This window comes from Ambystoma mexicanum, chromosome 7q (assembly GCF_040938575.1).
Source record: "Ambystoma mexicanum isolate Mex_15411 chromosome 7q, UKY_AmexF1_1, whole genome shotgun sequence".
NCBI classification, from domain to species: Eukaryota; Metazoa; Chordata; class Amphibia; order Caudata; family Ambystomatidae; genus Ambystoma; species Ambystoma mexicanum.
In genome coordinates, this window is record NC_090941.1 from 528266130 (window position 1) to 528288932 (window position 22803).

Below are 22803 nucleotides of genomic sequence, written 5' to 3' on the forward strand. Positions count from 1 at the left end.
ATACGCCAAGCCCTGAGCCGCCAACACTGCCAGAAAAGTCACAATCTGACTGACATCTGCACCAAAGGGATGTATCTGTCGTGCCACACACCAGCTTGACCACCTTGACCATGGCAACCTATAGGCTTTCCTGGTACCTGGTGCCCATGCTCCCTCCATGAATCTTATAGCGTCTCCCGATAGGCCTGGCCCCTGCCAGGCACTCCTGAGATCGTCCATGCTATCAACTTCAACTCTCCTGACAGGTTCAGTGGGTGACAATCCCCCACTGGATTCAGAATCAGTTCCTCGAACTTCGGTAACGCTAACGGGTCTTCGCAAGACATTTCCAAAAGATCTGGAAACCACACCTGGCTCCTCCAGTCTGGCATCAGCAAAATCAACATTGCCTGCTGTCTCCTGGCCTGTGCTAATGTTCTCGGGATCATTGCAAAATGAGGAAACGCGTACTCGTCGGACCCCATGTCTGTAAAAACGCATCCATCGCTGTCGCTGCGGGATCCGTTCTCCTACTGAAAATCCTCTCCAACTGTCTGTTCTGCCTGGATGCAAAGAGATCCGTATTGCACGGTCCCCTCAACTCCATCAAAGCCTGGAACACCGACCTGTCCAACTGCCAGTCGCTGGCGTCTCTCAGATGTTTCGAGTTCCAGTCCGCAACCACATTCTGCAACCCTGGAAGATATTCTGCCGTGACACTGACTCTGCTCCTTAGGCAGATGGGCCAGAAGTCTTTCGCCATCTCCGCTAACAGCCTGGACCTCGTACCTTCTAACCTGTTTATGTACTGTACTGCTGAGATGTTGTCCATCTTCAGCAGTACACAACAGTACACCTTGTCCTGGGTCCAACATTTCACTGCAGACGAACCCGCTAGTAGTTCCAAGCAATTGATGTGGAGCTCTAGCTCTTCTCCCGACCATCTTCCTCCTGTTGTCAGTTCTCCACATCAAGCTCCCCAGTCCCAGGGGCTGGCACCCGACTCTATGACTAGTTCCGGGGTAGAGCCAAATATTGCTCTCCCGTTCCAAGCCTCCATGTGGTTGAACCACCACCACAGTTCTTTCCTCGCTTCTGTGGATATTGCCACCTTCTGTTCATAAGATAAACCCTTCCTCTTGAGTCGCTGTAGTGCCCTGTAATGTAACAGGCCCGGAAAGATTGCCTGAATGGATGCTGCTAGTCTCCCCACTAGCCTTGCTAATTCTCTGATCGATATCTCCTCTTTTCTCTTTTGCGATCGTCGATCTGATCTCTTTTTTGATTACATTCACTCTGTCACTGGGCAGGCTGAGCATTGCTGCTTGCGTATCCACAACAAACCCCAGGAACTTGATCACCTGAACCGGAACCAACACCGATTTCTCCCATTTTATCAGGAAACCTAACTCCTGTAACAAGCACGTTGTCTACTTCTTCTGCTTCCATAGTCTCTGCGTGTCCTGTCCCATCAGGCAGAAATCGTCTAGGTAAATTATTAACCTGATACCTTGCTCCCTGAGATGAGCCACCACTACTCTCATCAGTTTCGTGAAAGCCCAAGGGCTGACGCCAGTCCAAATGGTAGGCACTTGAACTGCCACTTGTGTTCTCTCCACCGGAACTGCAAGAATGTCCGATCCTCTTGCGCCACTGGAATCGTCAGATACGCGTCCTTGAGGTCTATCCTGACTAACCAGTCCTCTCTCTGCAAAACATCTCTGAGCAGATGGATGCCCTCCATTTTGAAATGCCTGTATACAAGAAATGTGTTCAGGTTTCTCAGGTTGATTACGGGCCTGTGTTTCTTCTTGCCCTTCACCAGGAACATGTTGCTCACAAAACCTTGTCCGGATCTCTCACCTTCTCGATCGCTCTTTTCCTCTCTAACTCTGTGATCTCTCTGTCCAACAGGTCCTCCTCTTCTCCTGACAACCTTATGGGTCTCGGTTCTACACTCTGGGATGGCTCCCGCCAAAACTCTAGCTTGAACCCTCGGACAGTGCCCTCGAACCAAGCATCTCCTGATAACTCCAACTATCTCTCTGAAAACAGAGCTGTTCTTCCCCCAACAATTGGGGTCCCCTTTGCTCTCTTGTGTGTGAGATTCTTTGCATTCTTGCTCACATGTGTCGGCCTGTTGGCCTCTGCCTCTGCCCCTTCCTCTCGATTGAAAGAAAGGGCTGGGTCGTCGCTCTTGCTGATTCTTCCACTCGCCTCTATTGCTGGCATAGGGCTTGAATGGCTGGCAGGGTGGCCCCTACCTCTGCCAGCCCTGCCAAAAGCCTTACTACCGAACACCCTCTTGAGCGAGGCTTGCGCCTTGTCAATAGCTGCATAGGTGCTGGAGAATTTAGCCATGTCCTTAATAAAGGTGTCCCCAAACAACTTCCCTTTACTGTCAGAGGTCGACTCTGCTGTGGCCAACTCTCCCATTTTACGGTCAATTTTCACCAGGATGGACCTCCTTCTCTCTGTCGTAACTGCGTTATTGGCATTGCCCAGCAGGCAGATAGCCCTCTGCGCCCATCCCGCCAATATTTCCGGATCTATCTTCTGCTCAGGCTGCCTAGCCTCCTCCGCCATCTGCCACCGGCCCCAGGACGTCCAGAAGCTTGTCCTGGCATGACCTCCATAACCTATCAATACCTCTCCTGATGTCTCTGCCATTCCGTCCCATAAATTACATCATTTTTTCGTCAATTTCAGACGTCTCGGCCATGTTATCGGAAACCCAAGGTCTGGGGCATTCCGCCCTGAGCTTGCTTCTGGCTTCCTAGGATAAGGCACACTGTATCCTCTTTTTTATGTAGTTGCCAATCTTGGCAGGTGGCTCCCATTCTGCTCATCTGGGGTGAATAAGTGAGTCGGGGTCAAACACATCCTCCATCTCTTCTTTATCCCTCCTTTTCCTTTTCTTTGCAGCCTTACACCTTAGTGGGGGGCTTAAAGAGGATGTTTCTGCTCCTTGTGAGCTATCCACGGACGAATCGTCCCATTCCTCCATTTCTGTGTCCTCCGAGTAGGACTCCTCCTCAGTATCTAGGGTGCCCCTCCGCTCCCAAGACCTCACTCTTCTCTTGCCACCTTTAACCTTGCATGGTGATCCCGGGGGGTCAGGTTGCTGCAGACCTTTCGGGCCTTCGTTCTTCCCCCATGCCCCTTGTGCACTCTCACTGGGGCCACCCCTTTCAGGGCTTCCATGCCTTGAGAGAAAGACATGAGATCTTCCACCAAGCTCCCGCTCACCACACCTGCTCCCAGCACATACAGCACTGCTCTAGACTTGCTGGCCTCCGACCATTGCCTGCTGGTGTGGGGTTCCTCATCTCCACTGGAGCTATGCATCCTGTTAATTGGTGGGAATTCTTCAGGAGACCTGTGCCTGCTCACGACTATTATGCAACTTGTGGGTCTGGGAATCTGTTATCAGGTTTTCTTGGGTCTGTGCCCGTTCTGAGGTGTCCAGCATATTTAATTCTCAAAGCTGCTGCTCTCCTATCTGCCCTAAGATGATTCCTTCAATCAGGCTACTCTGAGCCCTTCAATCACAACTGCTCACCAGATGGCAGAATCGAGCCACGCTTTGTTGTTTCACCGGTCAGCTCCTGATACTATCACTGAAACGGGATGCTGTAATTCTTTGCAGTTAATTAATTACTCTCAGGGCTACCGTTCTCTATCACCACCATCCGCGACTACAGAGCACCGGACCCTCTAAGGTCCTATTGCGCCTCTGTGTCGTTGCGTGGGACAGTGCCCTATCAGATTACACTACGGAGTTGCGCTGCCGGAGCTAAGGATCCCGGTCGTGGCCGCAACCTTCCCTCAAAGCGGATATGCTCCGCTCAAAACCCTGTGCAACGCTGCGCTCGTGCGCACCTTAAACAAAGGTCACATAAACAATATTACCTTCCTGTCACCAGCAAGACTACTATTTACTCATACATAAAATGAAATGCACTTATCTGGCTGCTCGAGCAGCAAAGAAAGAGGAAGGACACAGGAAGTCATCAGAGTTTAAGGGACTGTGTTGGATGGTATTGGTGGAAACAGTCATGTGGCTTAAAAGTTCATGGACATAAAGAGAGTATACTACAACTGTGGAACATTTTATGGGAAATGTAGTTTTTGTTTATGTGTTTTCTCCTTTATGTGTTTAACTGTTGAGATACTTTGTTGTGCTGCTCGGATTAACAGTAAAGGAAGAGAAGCATAATCTGAGCCTCCGGTCTTGACATACAATTCCTCTGCCACTGGTGCACTTAATTAAATACATGTTTGGCTGGGTATGCACATTCTTTTTCTTCTAAAATATATTTCAGTGAATCTTTAGAGCCATTAATTGATAAAGAACTGTTTATGGTGGTATGCTTACTTTGTGCACTGCTGGACTGTAACACAATTGAACACACAACTGTTAAAATTTATTTTAAACCACAACACGGTTTTTACATTACTTTTAAACAGTACAAGTGGCATATGTTTATTTTACCCAATCAGATTCACGATTGATTTTATGTATCAACAGTGCGAAGATCTCTTGCACTGGATTTAGCAAGAGACGTGGTATTAAAGGGGATGACAGTGTGTGGACATGTATTATAAGGATAGAAATACCCTCTACCATACGTAAAAAGGAAATTGCAAGTCCCCTCCAACATGTGAGACCTTGTAACGAATGGTGGCCTTTGGCATTGTTCCCGTATTTGCTCACAGAACTCCTCTGTGCCTTGCAATATCCTTATATAGTATGGCAGGGGGTACTTTATCCTATATATTACTCAGCCTCAAGGCAGTATTTGACCTATAGTTCATAGAAAACGGTGAATTGTGATGTGTCTAGTTTGGTAAACTTGCAGGCAGGCACAGTTGCCATATTCAGCTGCTGTAAATGTAATTAGCATCGTTTTGTGCTGGGAGCTCATCTGAATGAGGAGCATAAAATGCCCTTGAATAATGGATGCAGCGGTGCAGGTCCACTTCTGCACACTGACAAAGAAAGACACTTCACTCTGCGCATTCTTTGAACCATGAACAAAGAAAAAGCCAACACAACTTTAATATATCTGCTCACAGAAACTCTAATACAAATGCGGTTAGGAATAAAGAGATGTGTAATATATAAGCAGCCATCCAGCCTCTCTCAGTGTAGGTATCTGGTCGCGATACGCCTATATCACGGCATACAATAGAGAGAAGCAAGCAGCACCAATAGTAATATATGCCTTTCTCTGCAGCCTCCCTTTGCTCAACGTTGCCATCGCTCAGGTGCTGCTGAAGGATGATTCTGCGGCTAGCAGAGAAAATGAGGGAGTTAATGCCCAAACTCAGACGGACTGGCACAGGAGGGGAAAACATGAACTCTCTTCCGGATATGGTGAGTCACATATAGGAACAATGACAGAAAAAAGACAATATTTAATGTCTGGCCTATTTGCAATGCTCACACATGACAACACATTTCAGCACTCCTGGCCCCATTTAGAGCCACAGAAACATTATGATATGTTAAATTGATTTATGCCGGGCACCACTGCCATTAGCATGGTCTCCAGCTGCTTAAGTGGCTCTGTAAGCTAAAGAGGGTTGGGTTGGATAGTGGGGGAGAGAGGGATAGGATAGATGCTGTGCTCATCTGTTGATGCATGCAGATCAGTAGTCGAAGTGTACGAAAATAAGTAGTGGAATTATGTTTCATAATGGCCTACCCCCTGTCCCCACAAACCGTATGAACATGCCCCCTCCCACGCCTAACACAAACCCCTAAACACATGCGCCTGCTGTTTAAGGGAACATTCAGTGCAGTGAACTGAAAGTGCAACTTTTAACTTCTTCCTACACATTTTTTTTAAATGAAACAATTCCGGAACGGTTTCTTTTGATAATAACAGCATGGTAACAGTAAAATGTAATTAAAAAAAGTAGAGGAGCACCACACCCAACTGCTCCAGCCCACCCGACCACTGATGCAGATCCAGGAGCCACTGGCGTCTGTGCTTGTGAGCTTTCTGGGCGTGCTTTGTTTTATCTACTGGGGCTTGTTGTGCCCAGAAGGGTGGAATCCAGTGTTTGCGGTGTTTTGTGTCGGAGGTTATTGTTTTTAAAGCTTGGTTAGAGAGTGTTGTGTAGTTTCCGTGTTTTGGTGGATTGTTTCACTAACACTGTGCGCGTGTGTCGCATTTAAGAGGTGTTGGGGTGTGGAAGAGAGAAGAGGGGGGTGGTTAGTGGGTTTTGGATGATCTCTGGATATTGTGTAGTTATGTTATTGTTTCTTTCTGTGGGTTTTTATCCCTTGTCTTCTTTGGTCCAGGCTTACAGTTTGTGGAACCGGGCATTTAATGAGGTTGGGGTGGTTTGCTTGTGGGGGGTCGTCATTGTATTGTTGCTCTATGGTTATCTCAGTGAGTTGAATATTCAGGTTGTTAAACATTTCCTGAAAATTAGGAGATCTTCTGTGGTTATTATTTCCTTCAGGATCGAGTTCCATCAGACAGGACAAGGTGTTTCCTCCAAATGTTATTTTCTCATAGTGTCTCGTTTCTATTGGAGGTCGGTGCAAGATCTTGAATATCTTCTTGGTTGGTACTGGGTGATTTTTACTTGGAGGAATTTGGCTCCTTGTCCGTGCAATGATTTATGGGCAATGCAGAGGGCTTTGAAGTTGATGCATTTCTTTACTGGTAGCCATGTAGACTTCCCAGGACTGGTATGATGTGGTCTCTTGTATTCAGTCTCAGAAGTAGTCCTGGTGCAGTATTTTCGATACTTTCTATTTTTTGGGTGAGGCGTTCAGGCATTCCTAGGTAGATACTATTTGCAGAGTCTATTCTTGATAACACTAAGGCACACGTTCATGAGACCTCTGTGTGGGAAATTGAGGTAAGGGAGGATCCCTCTTATTAACCGAAGGGGGTAGAAACATTTGTTTGCTATTGAATTGACTTGTAGTCCCAAAGTGAGAGCATTGTTCATGAGGAGTTCCAGATTTTTATCACTGTTCACATCTTTGGTTGGGTTCCCATGCTCGGGGCTAGGTGAGGTGCAGCTTAGCTAGATGGTCTTCTTATAGGGAAATCATTATTTCTGTGTTGGTTGAGTTTAGTTTGAGATTGTTCTTTGCCATACAGGGGTCTATATCAGTGAGGCCTTTATTGAGGGCGCTGTCAGGGTTGTTGTCGGTAGTTATCTTGGAAATTAGTTTGGTGTCATTTACATAGTTGTAGGCTTCGGTCCATGCATTTGGATGAGTTTCATTAGTGGGGTCAAATAAATGTTGAAGAGAAGTGGAGAGAGAATTGATCCTTGTGGTACGCTGCAGGTGATATTTTTTGTGTTTGATGAAAATGGTCGCAGGTGGGTTCTTTCAGTTTGGTTGGTGAGGAAAGATTTCAGATATTGTAGTGTAGAGCTTTGAGTACCGGATTCTTACAGTCTCTTGATTAGAGTTGTGTGCTTGATCGTGTCAAAGACAGCTGATATGTCCAGTAGAATGCGGGCCAATTTGGTGTTTTTATCCATGTTTATTTTTGAGGTTGACCCATATCGATATGAGTGCTGATTCGGTTCCTTTCATGGGTTTGAGACCAACCTAGAATTGGTTAAGTATTCTATTGCTTTCTACATGATTGAAATGTTCTTTGTACACATGGTTCTCCAAGAGTTTTGCTGAGTTTGGTAGGTTTGATATGGGTCTGTAGTTAGCAGGGTCTTCTGTTTTTCCTGTCTCATCTTTTAGAAGGGGGTTTGATGTATGCTGATTTGAATGATTTTGATACTGTTTTCATGTTTACTGATATATGCATTAATAGTCTGGTGTTGAGAGCTGGTGTTTTGTGAGCGAGTAGCTTTTTGACATGGCTCGCTGGAACATTTTTATATGTTGATATCTTTTAGTAGTTTGTTGAAGGCTTCCTGGCTTATAGGTTTGAGCCGATTGAACGTTGTGGTCGTTGTTGGGGTGCTGGTTTCTGGGAGTCTGCTGTTTGTGGTCCTGCTGCATGTGTCGATGGCCTGTTGGATTGCTTCTATTTCGGCTCTTAGGTGGACCATGAAGCTGTCGCTCAGGATTTGGGAGTGTACGATGGTGTCTTTACATGAGTTTGGGTTATTTATTTCCTCAAGCTTTCAGAATATTTCTTTCTGTGGATTTGTTGTCGATTAGATTCTCATATGCTGTCCTGGCTTTCAGCACTGCTGATTTGTATAGCCGAATTTGTTGTTGTTAGTTTTGTCGAATTGGTTGTAGTGCTTTCTCCATCGCTTTTCTAGTTTACCATTTGATTTCTTGAGTTCCTCAGTTTCTCTGTATCCTTTCTACGACTTTTTTTGGTGTGGGTTTGAAGATTTTTAAGAGTGTTCATTGTTCTAACATGTCTGTGATCCAGGTATGAAGGTTCTCTTCAACTGTGTCTGGTGTCATTTCATTAAGCTGGGAGGTGTCGGATCTGGTAGTTTTGAATAGTTGTGTTAATGTTTCAAAGTCAAGTCTTGTCCAGTTTCTTTTGTTTGTCGCTGGGAGTTTCATGTTTGTGGGATCATGCGTACTGGGATTACAGTAGAACGAATCATATGATGGGTGCCCCATATGTTTGGTACCAGTGGGGCGGAGGGCGAAAGTCCATCCGTGCAGAAAAGTGTGTTTAGAATGTGGCCAGCCCTATGAGTTGGTCCATTCACTATTCGTTTTCGCATTCGAACCAGTGGAAGTCTCTCAGAACAATGTGTTGTCGTCATTTGCGGAAAGGTTAGCTATTGCATCAGTGAGTTTTGCTGCAATGTTAGGTTTGTAGGTGGGTGGTCTGTAGATCAAGAGGAGGAGTATCTTGAGTTGGTTGTTGAGTTTGAGGTTGACTAGGAGTAATTTACAGTCTTCTATGTCTATTGAGAGTATGGATGTGGAGCTGATGTGATTTTTGTGTGCTAGCGCAATTCTTCCTCTTCCGTTTTCTATGTTAGATTGTATTAGATTCTAGTTGTCGGGTATGGCTACATGAGAAATTACTTTTTAGTTGTCTGTTAGCCATGTTTCTGTGAAGAAGAGAGCTTCCTTGCTGTCTTCGCTTAGGAGGTCATACATTCTTGTAGTGTGGTTTGCCATAGATCATACGTTGAGCTGGCTGCAGTGTAGTGTTGTTCTTTCAGGCGTTATGGTTGGGGCGGCATCCATCAGACTTTTGAGTCTCTGTTGAATGGGCCTGTTTGTTTCCAGGTGTGTGGTTATTTCATCTGTTCCTTTGTTGAAGAGTTCCATTGGGTCACGCAATGGATTTCTCTGTTCTGAGTCATTGTAGTCAGGAGTTTAGTTTCCGGGTGTGCCTTTTTCCAATCTCTGGTTATATAAGGAGTGCAGGTAGTGGGGATTATATTTTAGCTTGAGATCTTATAGGTGTCTTTCCAATGCTGGTTTCTCAGTATCCGGGTTCTGTGCTTTGGGGTGGATAGTTTGATAGTATTACGGGGTCTCCTCTAGTATTGACTGGGTCCTTTTTTGCAGTTTTGTATATTGTTTGATTTCCTGTGTGGTTGGTTTGTAGATGGAGAGGTAGTGACAGATGTATGAGGTCTTTATTCTCGTCTTTGTCCCGATCTTTAGTTGGCAGCGAAATTCCAGATGCGAAATTCGGAGTGTCAAAGTTCACAAAGTGTAAGTTCAAAGCAGCAAAATCAAATCTCAGGATTCAAAGCGTCAGAGTTTAATTTGGCAAGATTCAGGGTGGTTAAGTTCAAAAGCTGCAGAATTAAAAGTGTCAGGGCTCAAATTGTCAGATTTCAAATTAAGATTCATAAGCAGCAGGATACAGACCAGCAGGTTTATAGAGGCAAAGTTCAAAGGTAGCAGAATTCAAATGTCAGGTTTGAGAGTGGCAAACTTCAGAAACACTGGAGTTCAAACCACCAAAGTTCAAAGTGACTAAGTTTCAAAGCAGCAGTGTTCCAGTGTCAGGGTTAAAGGTGGCAAAATTCAACAGCTTTAAGAGTTCAGAAAGGCAAAATTCAAAGCACCAGAGATTCAAACAAGCACAATTTCAGAGTGATTAATTTTAAAAGCAGCAGCGTTCAAGTGTCAGGGTTCAAAGAGGCAAAATTCAAAAGTAGCACAAAAAAGTCATATGTCAGGATTCAGAGTGGTGAAGTTCATAGCCGGAAGGGATTCAAACCAGGAGGTTTAAACAGGCCAAGTCCAAAAGCAGCAGTGTTCAAGTGTCAACGTTCAAAGAAGCAAAACTCAAAAGCAGTAAGAGTTCAGAAAGACAACATTCAAAGCAGCAGAGATTCAAACAGGCAAAATTCGGAGTGAACAAGTTCAAAAGCAACAGCGTTGAAGTGTCGAGGTTCAAAGCGACAACATTCAAAAGTAGCAACAAATAATATGCCATATATCAGCCTGGTAAACTTCATGAGTGGCAGTGATTCAAACCAGCAAAATTCGGAGTGGCCAAATTCAAAATAAGCAGCGTTCAAGTGTCATGATTCAGAGAGGCAACATTCAAAATCTTTAAGAGTTCAGAAAGGCAACATTCAAAGCAGCAGGAATTCCAACCAGCAGGTTTCGGAGTGGACAAGTTCACAGCAGCAGCTTTCAAGTGTGGGGGTTCAAAGGGGCAAAATTCAAAAGTAGCAAAGCATCATATGTAAAGATAGAGAAGCAAAGTTCATAAGCAGTGGGATATAAACTAACAGCTTTAAAGTGGATTGAGCTCAAAATGCTGCAGAATTCAAATATTAGGATTGAGAGTGGCAAACTTAAGAAGAAGTAGAGTTCTGACAAGTCGAATTGGTTGCAGGGCTTTATCTATCGCTTTTTTAATTTACCATTTGATTTCTTGAGTTCCTGTGACTTTTTTTGGTCTGGGTTTGAAGATTTCAAAATGTATTGCAACGTCCCTTCTCTTCTCTTCTGTGATCCCCTGGGTTGGCTGGGGGGCTGCAGTGCAGTCGTGTGCACCCAGCGAACTGGCAAACAGGAAATTGCCCTTATCCCATATTTTTTTATTTGTTATTGTGCATTAATCACATAAAAGGACCTTTTACATATTCATAAAGCAAAGCATAAAGCAACAAATAAAACATAGACAATTACAATGTAGTATAAGAAATAAAATAAAATCCAACCAATTTGGTACACAAACAAATTCAAGTTTCATCTTTCAATCACACAGATATTTTGATGAAATTCAGTTCATTAAAGAATTTTTAGTAAAGCAATAGATAACGGAATCTCTTTCCAAGATGATATCCTGTGCCAAAAAGCTTCAGTACCAAGCCAGGTGGAGTCGCGAACAAATTGTGCAAAATATTTTACTCTCAGGGGGTAGGTGGCAGAACAGGATATTATCAAATGGTGAGAATCCTGTATCAACCCCTCAAAACAGAGAGTGCATTCTGTGGCAGAAGGATCTAATTTTTGCCATATACATTGCATTTCTTTGGTCTTAATCAAATTGAGTCGAAAACGCAACAATTCTGCTCGCCAAGCTGGATTGGGAAAGCATCTGATGTACGGGAGGACATATTTATTAGGTTTTTCACAAGGGGTGTAACTTTGGTGGTTCTTTAGAGTACTGATTAGTGCTCTAGAATGAATCCAATCACCATGAAACAAAGCGCATTTTATTATGTCTGGATTTTCTTTGAGAGTGTCACGAGTAAAGTCACAATTTTTAAGAATCATTTCGGCATCAATGTGTAAGTTTATCAGATAAGTATTCTGATGTGCAAAAAGTTCCTCATGAATATCTGCATACAAAGAGCAGTCTTTTGGAATTAAGATGAGTCTATAAAGAGCAAGACCATTCCAATGGTAATATGATTGCAGGGAGTGAAGACCCAACTCATATCTTAATTTTGCAATTGGTAAAGACATGGGTAGCAATAAAGAGTTCTTCCATATACGGCCTTCTAGCCAATCCCAATTGATTTTATTGGCACAGGGATTACATTCCATGCCATATAGCATCGCAGGGAGGATCTTGCCCTTATAGAATCTAATAAGAGGCATTACAGAGAATCTACAGAAAGAATGAAATGATTTCTTCATCAGACAAGTGCATTGTAAAACCTTATTTTCAAGTTCTCTAGTAAGGTCCAGCACAGAATGATTAGCTTGAATATTAACTCCCAAATACTTGATGTGCTTCTCTATTGAGATTGTCTGGTGAATTAATGACTTGGGTAACTTTGGTGTGTTCCTACAAGCTTTGTCAAACACAAGTATAGCAGATTTGTTTGGATTAACAACAAGCTCATTTTTAATTACATACTCCTCGAGAGCATTAAGGAGATGTTGCAGCCCTACAGGAGTATTATCAATGAGGGCCATATCATCAGGCATATGCCAAGAAATGGATTTTACATTTGCCTACAATTGGAGATACAAAAGTGAAGTTTTGAAGAAAAGAAGCCAGATCAGATAGATATAGTTTGAAAAGAAGAGCAGCCAAAAGGCAGCAATGCCTTACCCCTTTTGCTATGGGGATAGAGGAAGATAAATCAACCGTTTCATTTAGTCAGATCTTAATTCTAGTTTTCTCATGCAGGGCGATTATGATTTGCAAAAGGGCCTCAGGGATGTCCCAAGATCTCAATGTTTGCCAAAGTTTTGACCTGTTCACCAGATCAAAGGCTTTCCATAAATCGATCATTGCAATGTATGTTGGTCATGCATTTTTCTTTTGGGACTGAGCCTTTAAGGTATTCATTATTGTACCATTAAGCAGTGTGGAGAGGCCTTTGAGGAAACCGACTTGATGTTTAGGCAATATTCCTTTACTAAGAAGGCATGCTTTGAGATCCTTCAAAACTAACTTAGCAAAGATTTTACTGTCGCCATCCATTAAGGCAATTAGTCAGTAGTTTACAGGATCTGTTTCAAGGCCCTTCTTATAAATATGGATAATTATAGCTTGTTTCTAGGAATTTTGGAAATCGTTGAGTCTCAATTATCTGTGTAAAAATATGATTATGTATGAATGCCCAAATGGTTGGTCCAGCTCGAAAGATGACATTTGTGAGTCCACTGGGCCCCGCAGCACGAGATTGAGATAAATGCATAATTATACTCCTTATGTCTTCTTCTACAATATTTAAGGACCACAGCGTTTTATGCTCATGGGTGAATGCGGAGGAGGAATCTGTCTGTGTATTGTCAGTGAAGTATGTCTCCCACATCAACGAAGAAATTATCATTGTTTGGCGTGAACTTTGGGGCTCATTTTTAGTGTTAATCAGAGCCCGAAAATTCCTTGCATGCATGGGCAAAAGAGAAGTTATCATATTTTGCCCATCTTGGATATTACATTATATTCTATGGTCACGTGACCAATGTTTATAGTAGTTGGATAATTAAGTCTTCTCAGAAAAGTATGTATTATTATCAAGCTGTGCAATTTTTGTCATGCAGATTTTATTTCAAAGATTTTTTTTATATGCCCTTATCGAAGGCCCTTTGCTGGCTGCCTGAGCAGGGTCCAGGAAGAGTGCTGTTTGGGTCAAGTGACCACCAGCAGCATGAATAAGAGCCTGAGGGAGGGTGAGCTGGTGGAGGGTCATAAGTTGGGTGGGAGAGAGTTTTTTTTTTTAAGTTTCATTTAAGGGAATGGGATAGCGGCAAAAGGGAGTGAACAGTTTCAGGTAAGAATTTACCTGGGTCAGACAGCAGTGGTCTCTTTCCCTCAAAGCTACAAAGTGTTACACTTTGTGCTTAGTTGGATGATTGTGCTATGTTTAGTAATGCAATGCAGTATGGCCATTTGAACGTCGTTCTAGAAATTTCCATTTTCGCTTACGCAAACCGGCACATTTGTTCTTTGTTTACTATAGAATGCAAATGAGTAAAACACATGTTTGCAGCTTTGCCGCAGCTGTGATTGTTTATGGAATATTGTCCAGCAGCAAGTTTGAATAGAGAAACAGCACATCAAAATACATAGAAGCATGAGTGTCCGACAAAAGAACACAAAGGAGCTAATTTTCAATGTCCCGGAACGTAAATGGAGGGGATAAAGAAAGGCGTTACACAATTATGCCTGTCTTAACGCCACTGTTCACGCTCTGGGGATTTTCTGGAGCTCATTTTTGTATGTGGTTGGAGCAATGGGGCATGTTTATAAAACACCAACAAAGATATGGTGGATTTAAAAAGCCTCAGAAAAACATACCCACAATACCTTGCTGAGGTGGCTCTGAACTGCAGGTGAACCTTCAGCAATGGCTACTAGGTGCCTTCATGGTATGTGTGAGTTACGGTGAATAAGTTCAGTGCAACAAAACCTTTGCAATTCAGTGAAAAAACATGCGTTGAAGTGACTTGAAGGTGCTGGTTTAATGGCACAAATTCCCTGAAATTCAGTAGGTGATGAAGCTGTGCCACCTTAACTATGATGCCCCCCTTGAGTGCCCCTAGGCATACTGATGACTTCATTAATGACATCACTTATTTATTTATTTATTTATTTATTTATTTATTTGTATTTATAAAGCGCCCAGCGGCCCGGAGGCATCATGGCGCTGTCACAGAATATTCACTTGAAGCATGTTGTGACATTTGTTACATAGGAGACAGATATTAAAATTACAGAGTAAACAGTGTTTCCGTGGTAACAGAGGAACAATGATGGGTGAAGTGCAGTAATGGTATGGTTTAGTTAAACAACTTGGTTTTTAGAGCTTTTCTGAAGGTTGTGAGGGATTCTTCCTTCCTTAAATTCAGCGGAAGGGAGTTCCATGCTTTGGGGGATAGTACTTCAAAGCTGGTTCCGCCAGCTTTGGCTCCGTTGAATGTTGGGACTGCGAGTCTGTGTGACATTTTATGGCATCATGAGTGACATTAACTGTACAGAAGGTCATGTATGCAATAAAGAGAGATTATCATTATATTTCCTCATTGCTTTGGAGACAAATTCAGGTAGACACAGTGAACACTTTGTTTACCAAATTTGCTCATTGTCACTTTTTCCTATCAAATCCTTTTCCGATTTCTGTTTTCAGTTTGTTGCACCTTGTTTTCTGACTTTTTTATTTTATATTCCCTTTTTAAGGATATTTTTATCATTTTTCTTTGGATGTTTTTTTACTCTTTGATGTTTTTCTGGAGATGGCGACACAACATCCTTAGGCATCCTCCAGCAATGCAGAGATCAAACTTGTCACTGTCCCTGAAGACCCAAAAGACTTCAATTTGGTATAGCAGCCAGATCCACCCAAGAAATACCACCACAGAAGCTTCACAGCTTCCCATGATCATAGTGCTTTGAGGTGCCAAAAAGACAGTCCTCTATCGGGCGTTAAGAAGGGACAGTGTACATTTTGTGGCAAGGTCCAAAGGAAAGGATTTTCCACGGTTTCTGAACAAAGCCTGGCCATCACAGCATTTGTCAACCACCTAATCCATTACCAGTGGTAGCAAGTGGATTAACATTTCAGGAGCAGGTTCCAGCAACAGCCAATTCACCTTGGTTGAAATGCCCTGGGTTTAATATTAAGCACTACACAAAGGGGCTAACCCTATTGGTAACTGCTTCCTGCCCAAATGAAACAATGGTCCCTTAATGCAGGCAGCAGTACAGTGACCGGAAGTCTCAGCACGCCGCCATGGACTATATTGCCAGGTCATATATAGTTTTCAATTGAAAATCCTTATCACCATGGAGGTGCCAAGGGTGTTTAATTGGGGAAAAAACATGTTTGGCTTGCTGCACAACTCAGTGCCACACGCTAATTCCTGCAATCTATTTTGTCTTTTGAAGACAGTGACATCATCAACAGATAAACGTACTACAGAAAATAAGGCAAAATGCCACACCGCAAGGTCATTGTTTTTTTAATAAACACCCCTTGCACCACACAGAGAATATGGCCCATGTTCCAAGCATCCTGATTGGCTAGCAGTCCCCTCCGCGAACGGAACAAAATGTAGTGGCTACACCAGTGTGCAATCCTTCTCGACTCTTTTTCATATGACTATAAACATAAAAAGGTTAGCACCATCAACTCCTAATATACATACGTACAATCTGAATCGAGAATCACACTTCTCTGTGTATAGGCGCTATACAAATAAACAATGAATAAAAAATAAACAATAAATACTATCAGAAAATAAAAGTCAAATTTTTTACATTGTGTACTTTTTGTTAGTCACATCTTATGATTCGAGAAATCATGCAAAACAGTGCAAATTTATCTCCATGCTGTGAGGGGTCAAAAATGTGAGGCAGGCAACTTTGTAAGTTTATTTCAACAATTCACATTTTATTATTTTAACAAGGTTCGATAAATGCCTCACTATCCTTACCCTAACTAGGATTTCCCTGCCTGAATAACTAAAGGAAAAACTCTAATAAAGGATGTCTGTTCCTTACACTTAAACATATAGGAAATAAATAAGGACATGCATGACAGTACAAAAAAATTATTATTGCATTCATATTGTAACAACAGTCTCTTAGAACCTTGGTGAATTCCCCTTCCCCAGATTTCTGCTTCACAGGTCAAGAAAAGAAAGTAAGGAAATCCCGGTTTTCAACAAGATTGCAACACAGTTCTTTGCACCTTCGATTGGTCAATAGAAATTTCCACCACAGTTCTTGGCAACTCCAATTTTGCAGCAAAATATTCCAGCACTCCAATGATTCAATAAAGAAAGCAGAAGACGTTTGTCTGATTTATCATCCTTAGAAAAAGGACCACTTCTCAGATCATCAATGATAAAAATGATTGTCTTGGTCAGGATGATTGCCACAGCTGATAAGTTCTAAAGAAGTACACCTTCTTTGTAATACCTTTGTACAGCTTCTTCTTCTGAAATATAAGCAACATACATTAATTCTGTCAGACTCACTTTGTAGCACTTCTTCAACTTTCAACTGGTCTACTCCCATGCCAGGCCTACTCCTCCAAAGGTTTACCATCTGGGTATACTCCCCTGCCCGAACAGTATTTCACAAAATGATTATGCAATGATCCCTCATTTAATTGATGAGTCATGTCACTTCCTAAACAATATACTTCTGTGTTTTCCCTGAAGTTGAAATGCTCCTATAATTCTCAAAATTGTTTGTGAAGGATGCACCAAGTACTAATGTTTTATTCGACAGTGTCAAATTTGAATTGGTCATTCCAAAAAAGATTAAATCTTACATAGTTTCCATTGAGATACCAATTTAAATGCCTTGTTCTATTGGGTTTCCAAATTACACGCCTCTACACGTGTTTCTCTACCATTAGAGAAGTGCGTAGAGAGGGCGAGTGCGTAGAGCAGGCGAGGGCGTAGAGTGGTCGTGGAAAGGACAAGTGCGTGAAGCAGATGAGTACCTCGAGCGGATGAGTGCCTCGAGCGGATGAGTGCCTAGAGCGGATGAGTGCGTAGAGCGGACGAGTGCATAGAGCGGATGAGTGCGTAGAGCGGATGAGTGCGTAGAGTGGATGGAACGGGTGAAGTATGTGGATGGAATGAGTGATGTATGTGGATGGAACTGGTGACGTATGTGGATGGAACGGGGACGTATGTGGATGGAACGGATGAATTATGTGGAAGGTACCGGTTTAATATGTGAAAGGTACGGGTGAAATATGTGGAAGGTACGGGTGAAATATGTGGAAGGTACGGGTGAAATATGTGGATGAGTGCATAAAACAACTTAGAATATACGGAAGTGATCGGAGTACATGGAACAGATTTGAGTGCATGGAACGGATTGGAGTGCATGAAACGGACTGGAGTGCATGGAACGGATTGGAGTGCGTGGAACGGATCGGAGTACGTGGAACTGATCGGAGTGCGTGGAACGGATTGGAGTGCATGCAGCGGACTGGAGTGCATGGAGCGGACTGGAGTGCATGGAACGGATTGGAGCGCATGGAACAGATTGGAGCGCATAAAATTGCGCGACATACATGGAATGGTTTGGAGTGCATGGAATGTTTGAAAGAGCATGTAAATCATCATATCACATCACCATGCTTACTCTCTTCTTTACACCACCATTCAACTAGAACACAGAGATACTATCACACCATTCGGTATAGCTGTTCTCATACCAACATCTGCCTCATATTCCACATCACTCTAACACTGCTGGTTACACACCCTCCAGCCACGCGCTCTCCTCAGGCCTAATGCAGCCAGAATCGGTCTGGATAAAACCTGCCAGAACAAACACATAATCTTGATCTCTCAACCACCACACCTACCGCTATGAAGCAGCTAATACACGAATGCCACACCACCTGCACAGATATCCAGTGCTCACACGCACCTTTGACTCTCTCTACTCTCTCTACTGACTTGAACTTCGGTCCCTGAGGGCGTTCAACCTACCAGCGCCTTGAGACCATACCAACGGTACATAAGGCGCTATATAAATGCAAAGTAACATAACATAACATTACTTAACAGATCTTCAGGAGGGCTTAGCTATCTCAATAAGTATAGTATTAAAAAGAACATTCTAATTAAATATGAATATATGTTCATGAAGTGGAATTAATCACTTTTTTTACAATTATTCATGGACACCTAGATGTGTCAGTCACACTTATGTTTCCTAATCATTTTTAAAAATGATTATTGCTTATTACAACAGAAACTGCTAGCTAATGGCATAGTCCATGTTGCAGAACAATTGAAAATGTAAATTTTAATTTTATAAACCCTTTGCTGAAAGCTGATGCTAAAACTTTGGTACGTTTTTCATAATGAGAGTGACGCGTCCCCTACCTTGGTGTGTTCATCTGTAAATGTGTCTGGAATTTAGAGAGAACTCTTTCAGTATGTAGGCAATAATTCTCCCTGGATTTAGGCCAAATGACATCAAAGATCAGTTTTGTGTCCAAGATTTAAAGGAAAGGTCTTAAACAATAACACTTATCAATCTTACCTCAATCGTGTATCTTGTTTCCAAAAAAGAAGAAGAACATGCATATTTTAGTACAGAGTTCCTTTCTCGCAGTTTTCCTGCTATTAAAAATGGCCGCTTTGTTTTTATGTTGTTTCATGAGATCATCACGTTCACGTGGAGCATGATGATATCATTGCGTTATTTGCTGTGTTTATTTATACTCTTGATCACACTGATCTTTATGTGCTTCTATAGCTTCTGAAATTGTGCCAATTGTTACATTCAAATGATTAGTGGCCCACTTGAAGATATTTATTAGCAATGTTTTACAAATATTAAAATTAAATGATTCATGTCAGAATTGTTGCCACAGGTTTCTGAGAAGGCTGCAGAACAAAACACTACTCTGTCCCCTTTATACCCCTCACATCCACCCTTCAAACAAATCAAACATTAAAGAATCCTAAAAGCAGCTATTCAAACTTCTGTACCATTCATGACTTTGAGAACTGCTTCATACAGAACAATGGATCAAGAAGCACCTTTTTTTTACATTGTATACTCTTCGTTAGTTATGTCTAACAAATCAAGAAATCATGCAAAATAGTGCAGATTTATCTCCGTGCCCACAGCCTCTTTCCCAAAACTGAGAACACTAATCTACCTCCTTTATACCCCTCACATCTTCCCTTCAAGCAAATCAAATTTTAAACAAACCTAAAATCAACTTTTACAGTTTATGCACAAATCCCCAACATTGAGAACTGCACTGAAAATAGCACTGAAGCAGGAAACGTTCCTTCCGATCACGTGAAAACCTCACCCAATCAAAACAAAACACAATGTAACCACGGCTCGGACATGAACACTTCTCAGTTGCGCACTTTATATTCACAAAGAAATGTTAAATGAAACAGTTATCGATCTCAATACACAAATGTGAGACGTTGCTTAGCCTTAATACAACCCCCCTGCACATTCTAATGTAATTTATGAAGCATTTTTTTTATATATATTACACGGCCTGCAGTAGCGGCCGTATAGTTATGGTTAAGTTGCTCAACCCATAGGAAGAGCACTTTTTTGGGTGCTTATAACTCTGCCCGCCCTGGACGAATCCTCACAAAACTTTGCCAAGAATGTATATGGCCCAGTCAGATTGATTCTCCAAGGTTTGGTGCATTTCTGCGCAGAGAGGGCAAAGTTATAAGGGTGGTCCCAAAAGTTGTGGTTTTTCCCTCAGACGCAATGGAAAAAATGGTCTGCTCATGCTTACAGCCCAACCCGCTGGATGAATTTTCACCAAATGTGCAGCAGGGGTGGCGGCTTGGTCCGGAAAGCATGCTTTTGTAAATTTGGTTTAAATCTTTAATGTGTTGAAGAATGCACATTTTTCATCTGCATGTAGTACTTCATGCATACTATTTTCTGCATTGACATATACCACATATTCCTTATCACATGATACCATGGCAATCATGTATACAAGATGTCCCAAAATGAGATGTTGGTATGTGGTACATTCATGGCCTATTGGCAAGGTTTGCATTTAGTGCCCTTGATAAAGCCATTTTTAGATTTCTCAATCACGAGGACCTTGTTTAGCGGCCTCTCCCACCTTATCTCAGTGAAGAAAACTGGACACCAGCATATCCTTCAGTTGTACGGATTTGTGATAAGTAATTTTAGGGCAATTAGTGACTGCTGATGTCCAATTTGTGTCTGCTTTTGAGATATAAGCTAAACCAAAAGGTGATGGCTGGAAGGTTTCGAATTCATCATAACCACTGGCACAGCTCTGGGCAACCCTCCAGACCTTTGCTTTTCAATGGAGCTGAGACTTGTGACCCATGACATTGAGGCTTCTAGGTTGGAGGCCTCCATGACACGGGGTGGGGTGAGCCCTATGACTTCAAAAATAAATAGTTTATTTCTTTTATTCATAAAGATAGTATTTCCATTATAGCAATTGATCCCGTAATGGATATAATTTCTTAATGAAGGCAGAGTGACTTACAAAATAAAATGTTTATTTTGGAAGTCATAGGGGACCCTCGCACACTGTAACATGGAAGCCTCGGGCTGCATGACATGAACAAGCTTTCCTGCTGCACTAGAGGCCACGTTCCCTGTCCTGGGTCAACAGATTTAAAAGTAAGAAATTGTATTTCATGTAAATGTGTGTGCGTGCATGTAAGTTTGTATATGTAAATGAGTGAGTGCATGGTGTATGGGTTGCTGCCTGGATGTGCATGTGTGAGTGTATGGTGAAAGGATGCACATGTAAATGTATGGGTGATTGGGTGTGCATGTGTGAGTGTATGGTAAATGCTCTGATTACTTACTGGTAATCTTCAGTACTCCTAGTCCTACTCTTCCTTGTCACAGTACTTGTGTTTGAGGCATGTTGCCTCATACACAAGTACTGGGATGAGGTAGAGGGATGTTGATATAAAGCCTGATTTAGTTACCAGGCCTCTTCATTACTCCTAATCCCACTCTTCCTCATCCCTTTAGTTACCTGTAGTCTTCATTACTCCTAATCCCACTCTTCCTCGTCCCAGTACTCCCTATAGGAAAGTACTGGGACGAGGAAGGGGGACGTGGAGGTAATGGTGTGTGCTTGTTTTTAATGCCTGGTTTACATATTGATAATTTTCATTACTCCTAGCCCTATTCTTCCTCATTCTAGCACTTGTGTATGAGACACGTTGCCTCATACACAGGTACTGAGAAGAGGTACAGTGGTGTGGATCGAATGCTTGGTTTAGTTACTGGTAATATTCATTACTCCTAATCCCAATCTTCCTCATCCCAGTATTTACCTATGAGGGATGTGGAGGTGATTTTGGCCTGAGGAGCTGATTTTGGCAGTTAGGGTGGTAGTCTAGGCCAGCCTAGATTGTGGCAAGACCAGTGTTTTGTTGCTGAGTGTGGGAAGGGGGGCTCAACAATGCTCACAGGGGGGCCCCAAAATGTTGTGCAATGCCACTGGGTGAATACCTGTGGTCAGTCCTGTGGTGGGCAGTAGAAAGCTGGCATTTGTATAATATTACCTTTTTTAGAGTTCCCACGAAAGCTGGCACATATTGTGTGATTGTGCTTCCTATTGTAATCCTCCATTTGATTAGATAAGCCTAAAAAACACAAACAACATTTTGGTTGTGCGACTTTCTTCTGTATAAGATAAAAAGTGTCAAGTTGTTATCAGTTATCAATGAATAGGAGTGGACTACTATCTGTAATTTTCAAAGTTGAACAGGGAGACACATTTGTAAAAGCAGAGACAAAGAAGCAATTTATTTTCAATGAATGCACGCATTTTGTCTGAATGCCATGCTGACGGACACAGACAGGTTGAACCTTGTCATACGCCTTGTGTACTTGGTGTTGTGAGATTGAAATTTAATCAGAGACCTAAATACTTGTTCACAAGGGTTTGCATCTTTCCACGTTCCTATCTAGCTATTGGAAAATCTATGAAGTACTTTTTTTCAAACTGGTGGATAGCTGTTTCTGAGCTGGCTTCGGGCACCAAAGGTTGTTTTTGCAACACGATACTCACATCCTGCAAGATGTAATATAAGAGATTGCATAGTAATTCTCTCCACCATCGAGGCTCCTGCCTTTATAGCTCCCTCCCAATATCACCCAGACTTTATTTTCACATTTTTAGGAATTCACTGGAGAAACCTGTTTTCAATCACCCACAATCCTTGACAGAAGATTGGGACTTGGCGCCTCAAACGATCGTCCTCAAGAGAGGAGTCCCCCCTCAAATGCCACCCAATGCACTTTGTATCATCATCATGGCATGCGGCAGGTTACAAACACTCCTAATAAACTCCTAACACACTGTGCATGAATGCTCGCCAAACTCCTCTTAATAAGGACCTCTACACTTCATGTGGAGCCGGGTTTCAATCTTCCATTAGGTTTAGTTCTAGCTTCAATGATTTAAAGCAAGTCAATCCCTTTCTCAAAT

At 42.4% G+C, this 22803-nt stretch overlaps 1 protein-coding gene across 3 annotated transcripts in view; it reads left to right on the forward strand.

Moving 5' to 3' along the window:
• ERICH6B (glutamate rich 6B) overlaps nt 1–22803 on the forward strand; it is a 2074788-nt gene that overhangs the window by 906920 nt on the left and 1145065 nt on the right. For all 3 annotated transcript variants that reach the window (XM_069640454.1, XM_069640457.1, XM_069640455.1), the window contains one exon: nt 5220–5359. In XM_069640454.1, the coding sequence (XP_069496555.1) occupies nt 5220–5359 (140 nt within the window). The remainder of the gene's footprint in view (nt 1–5219; nt 5360–22803) is intronic.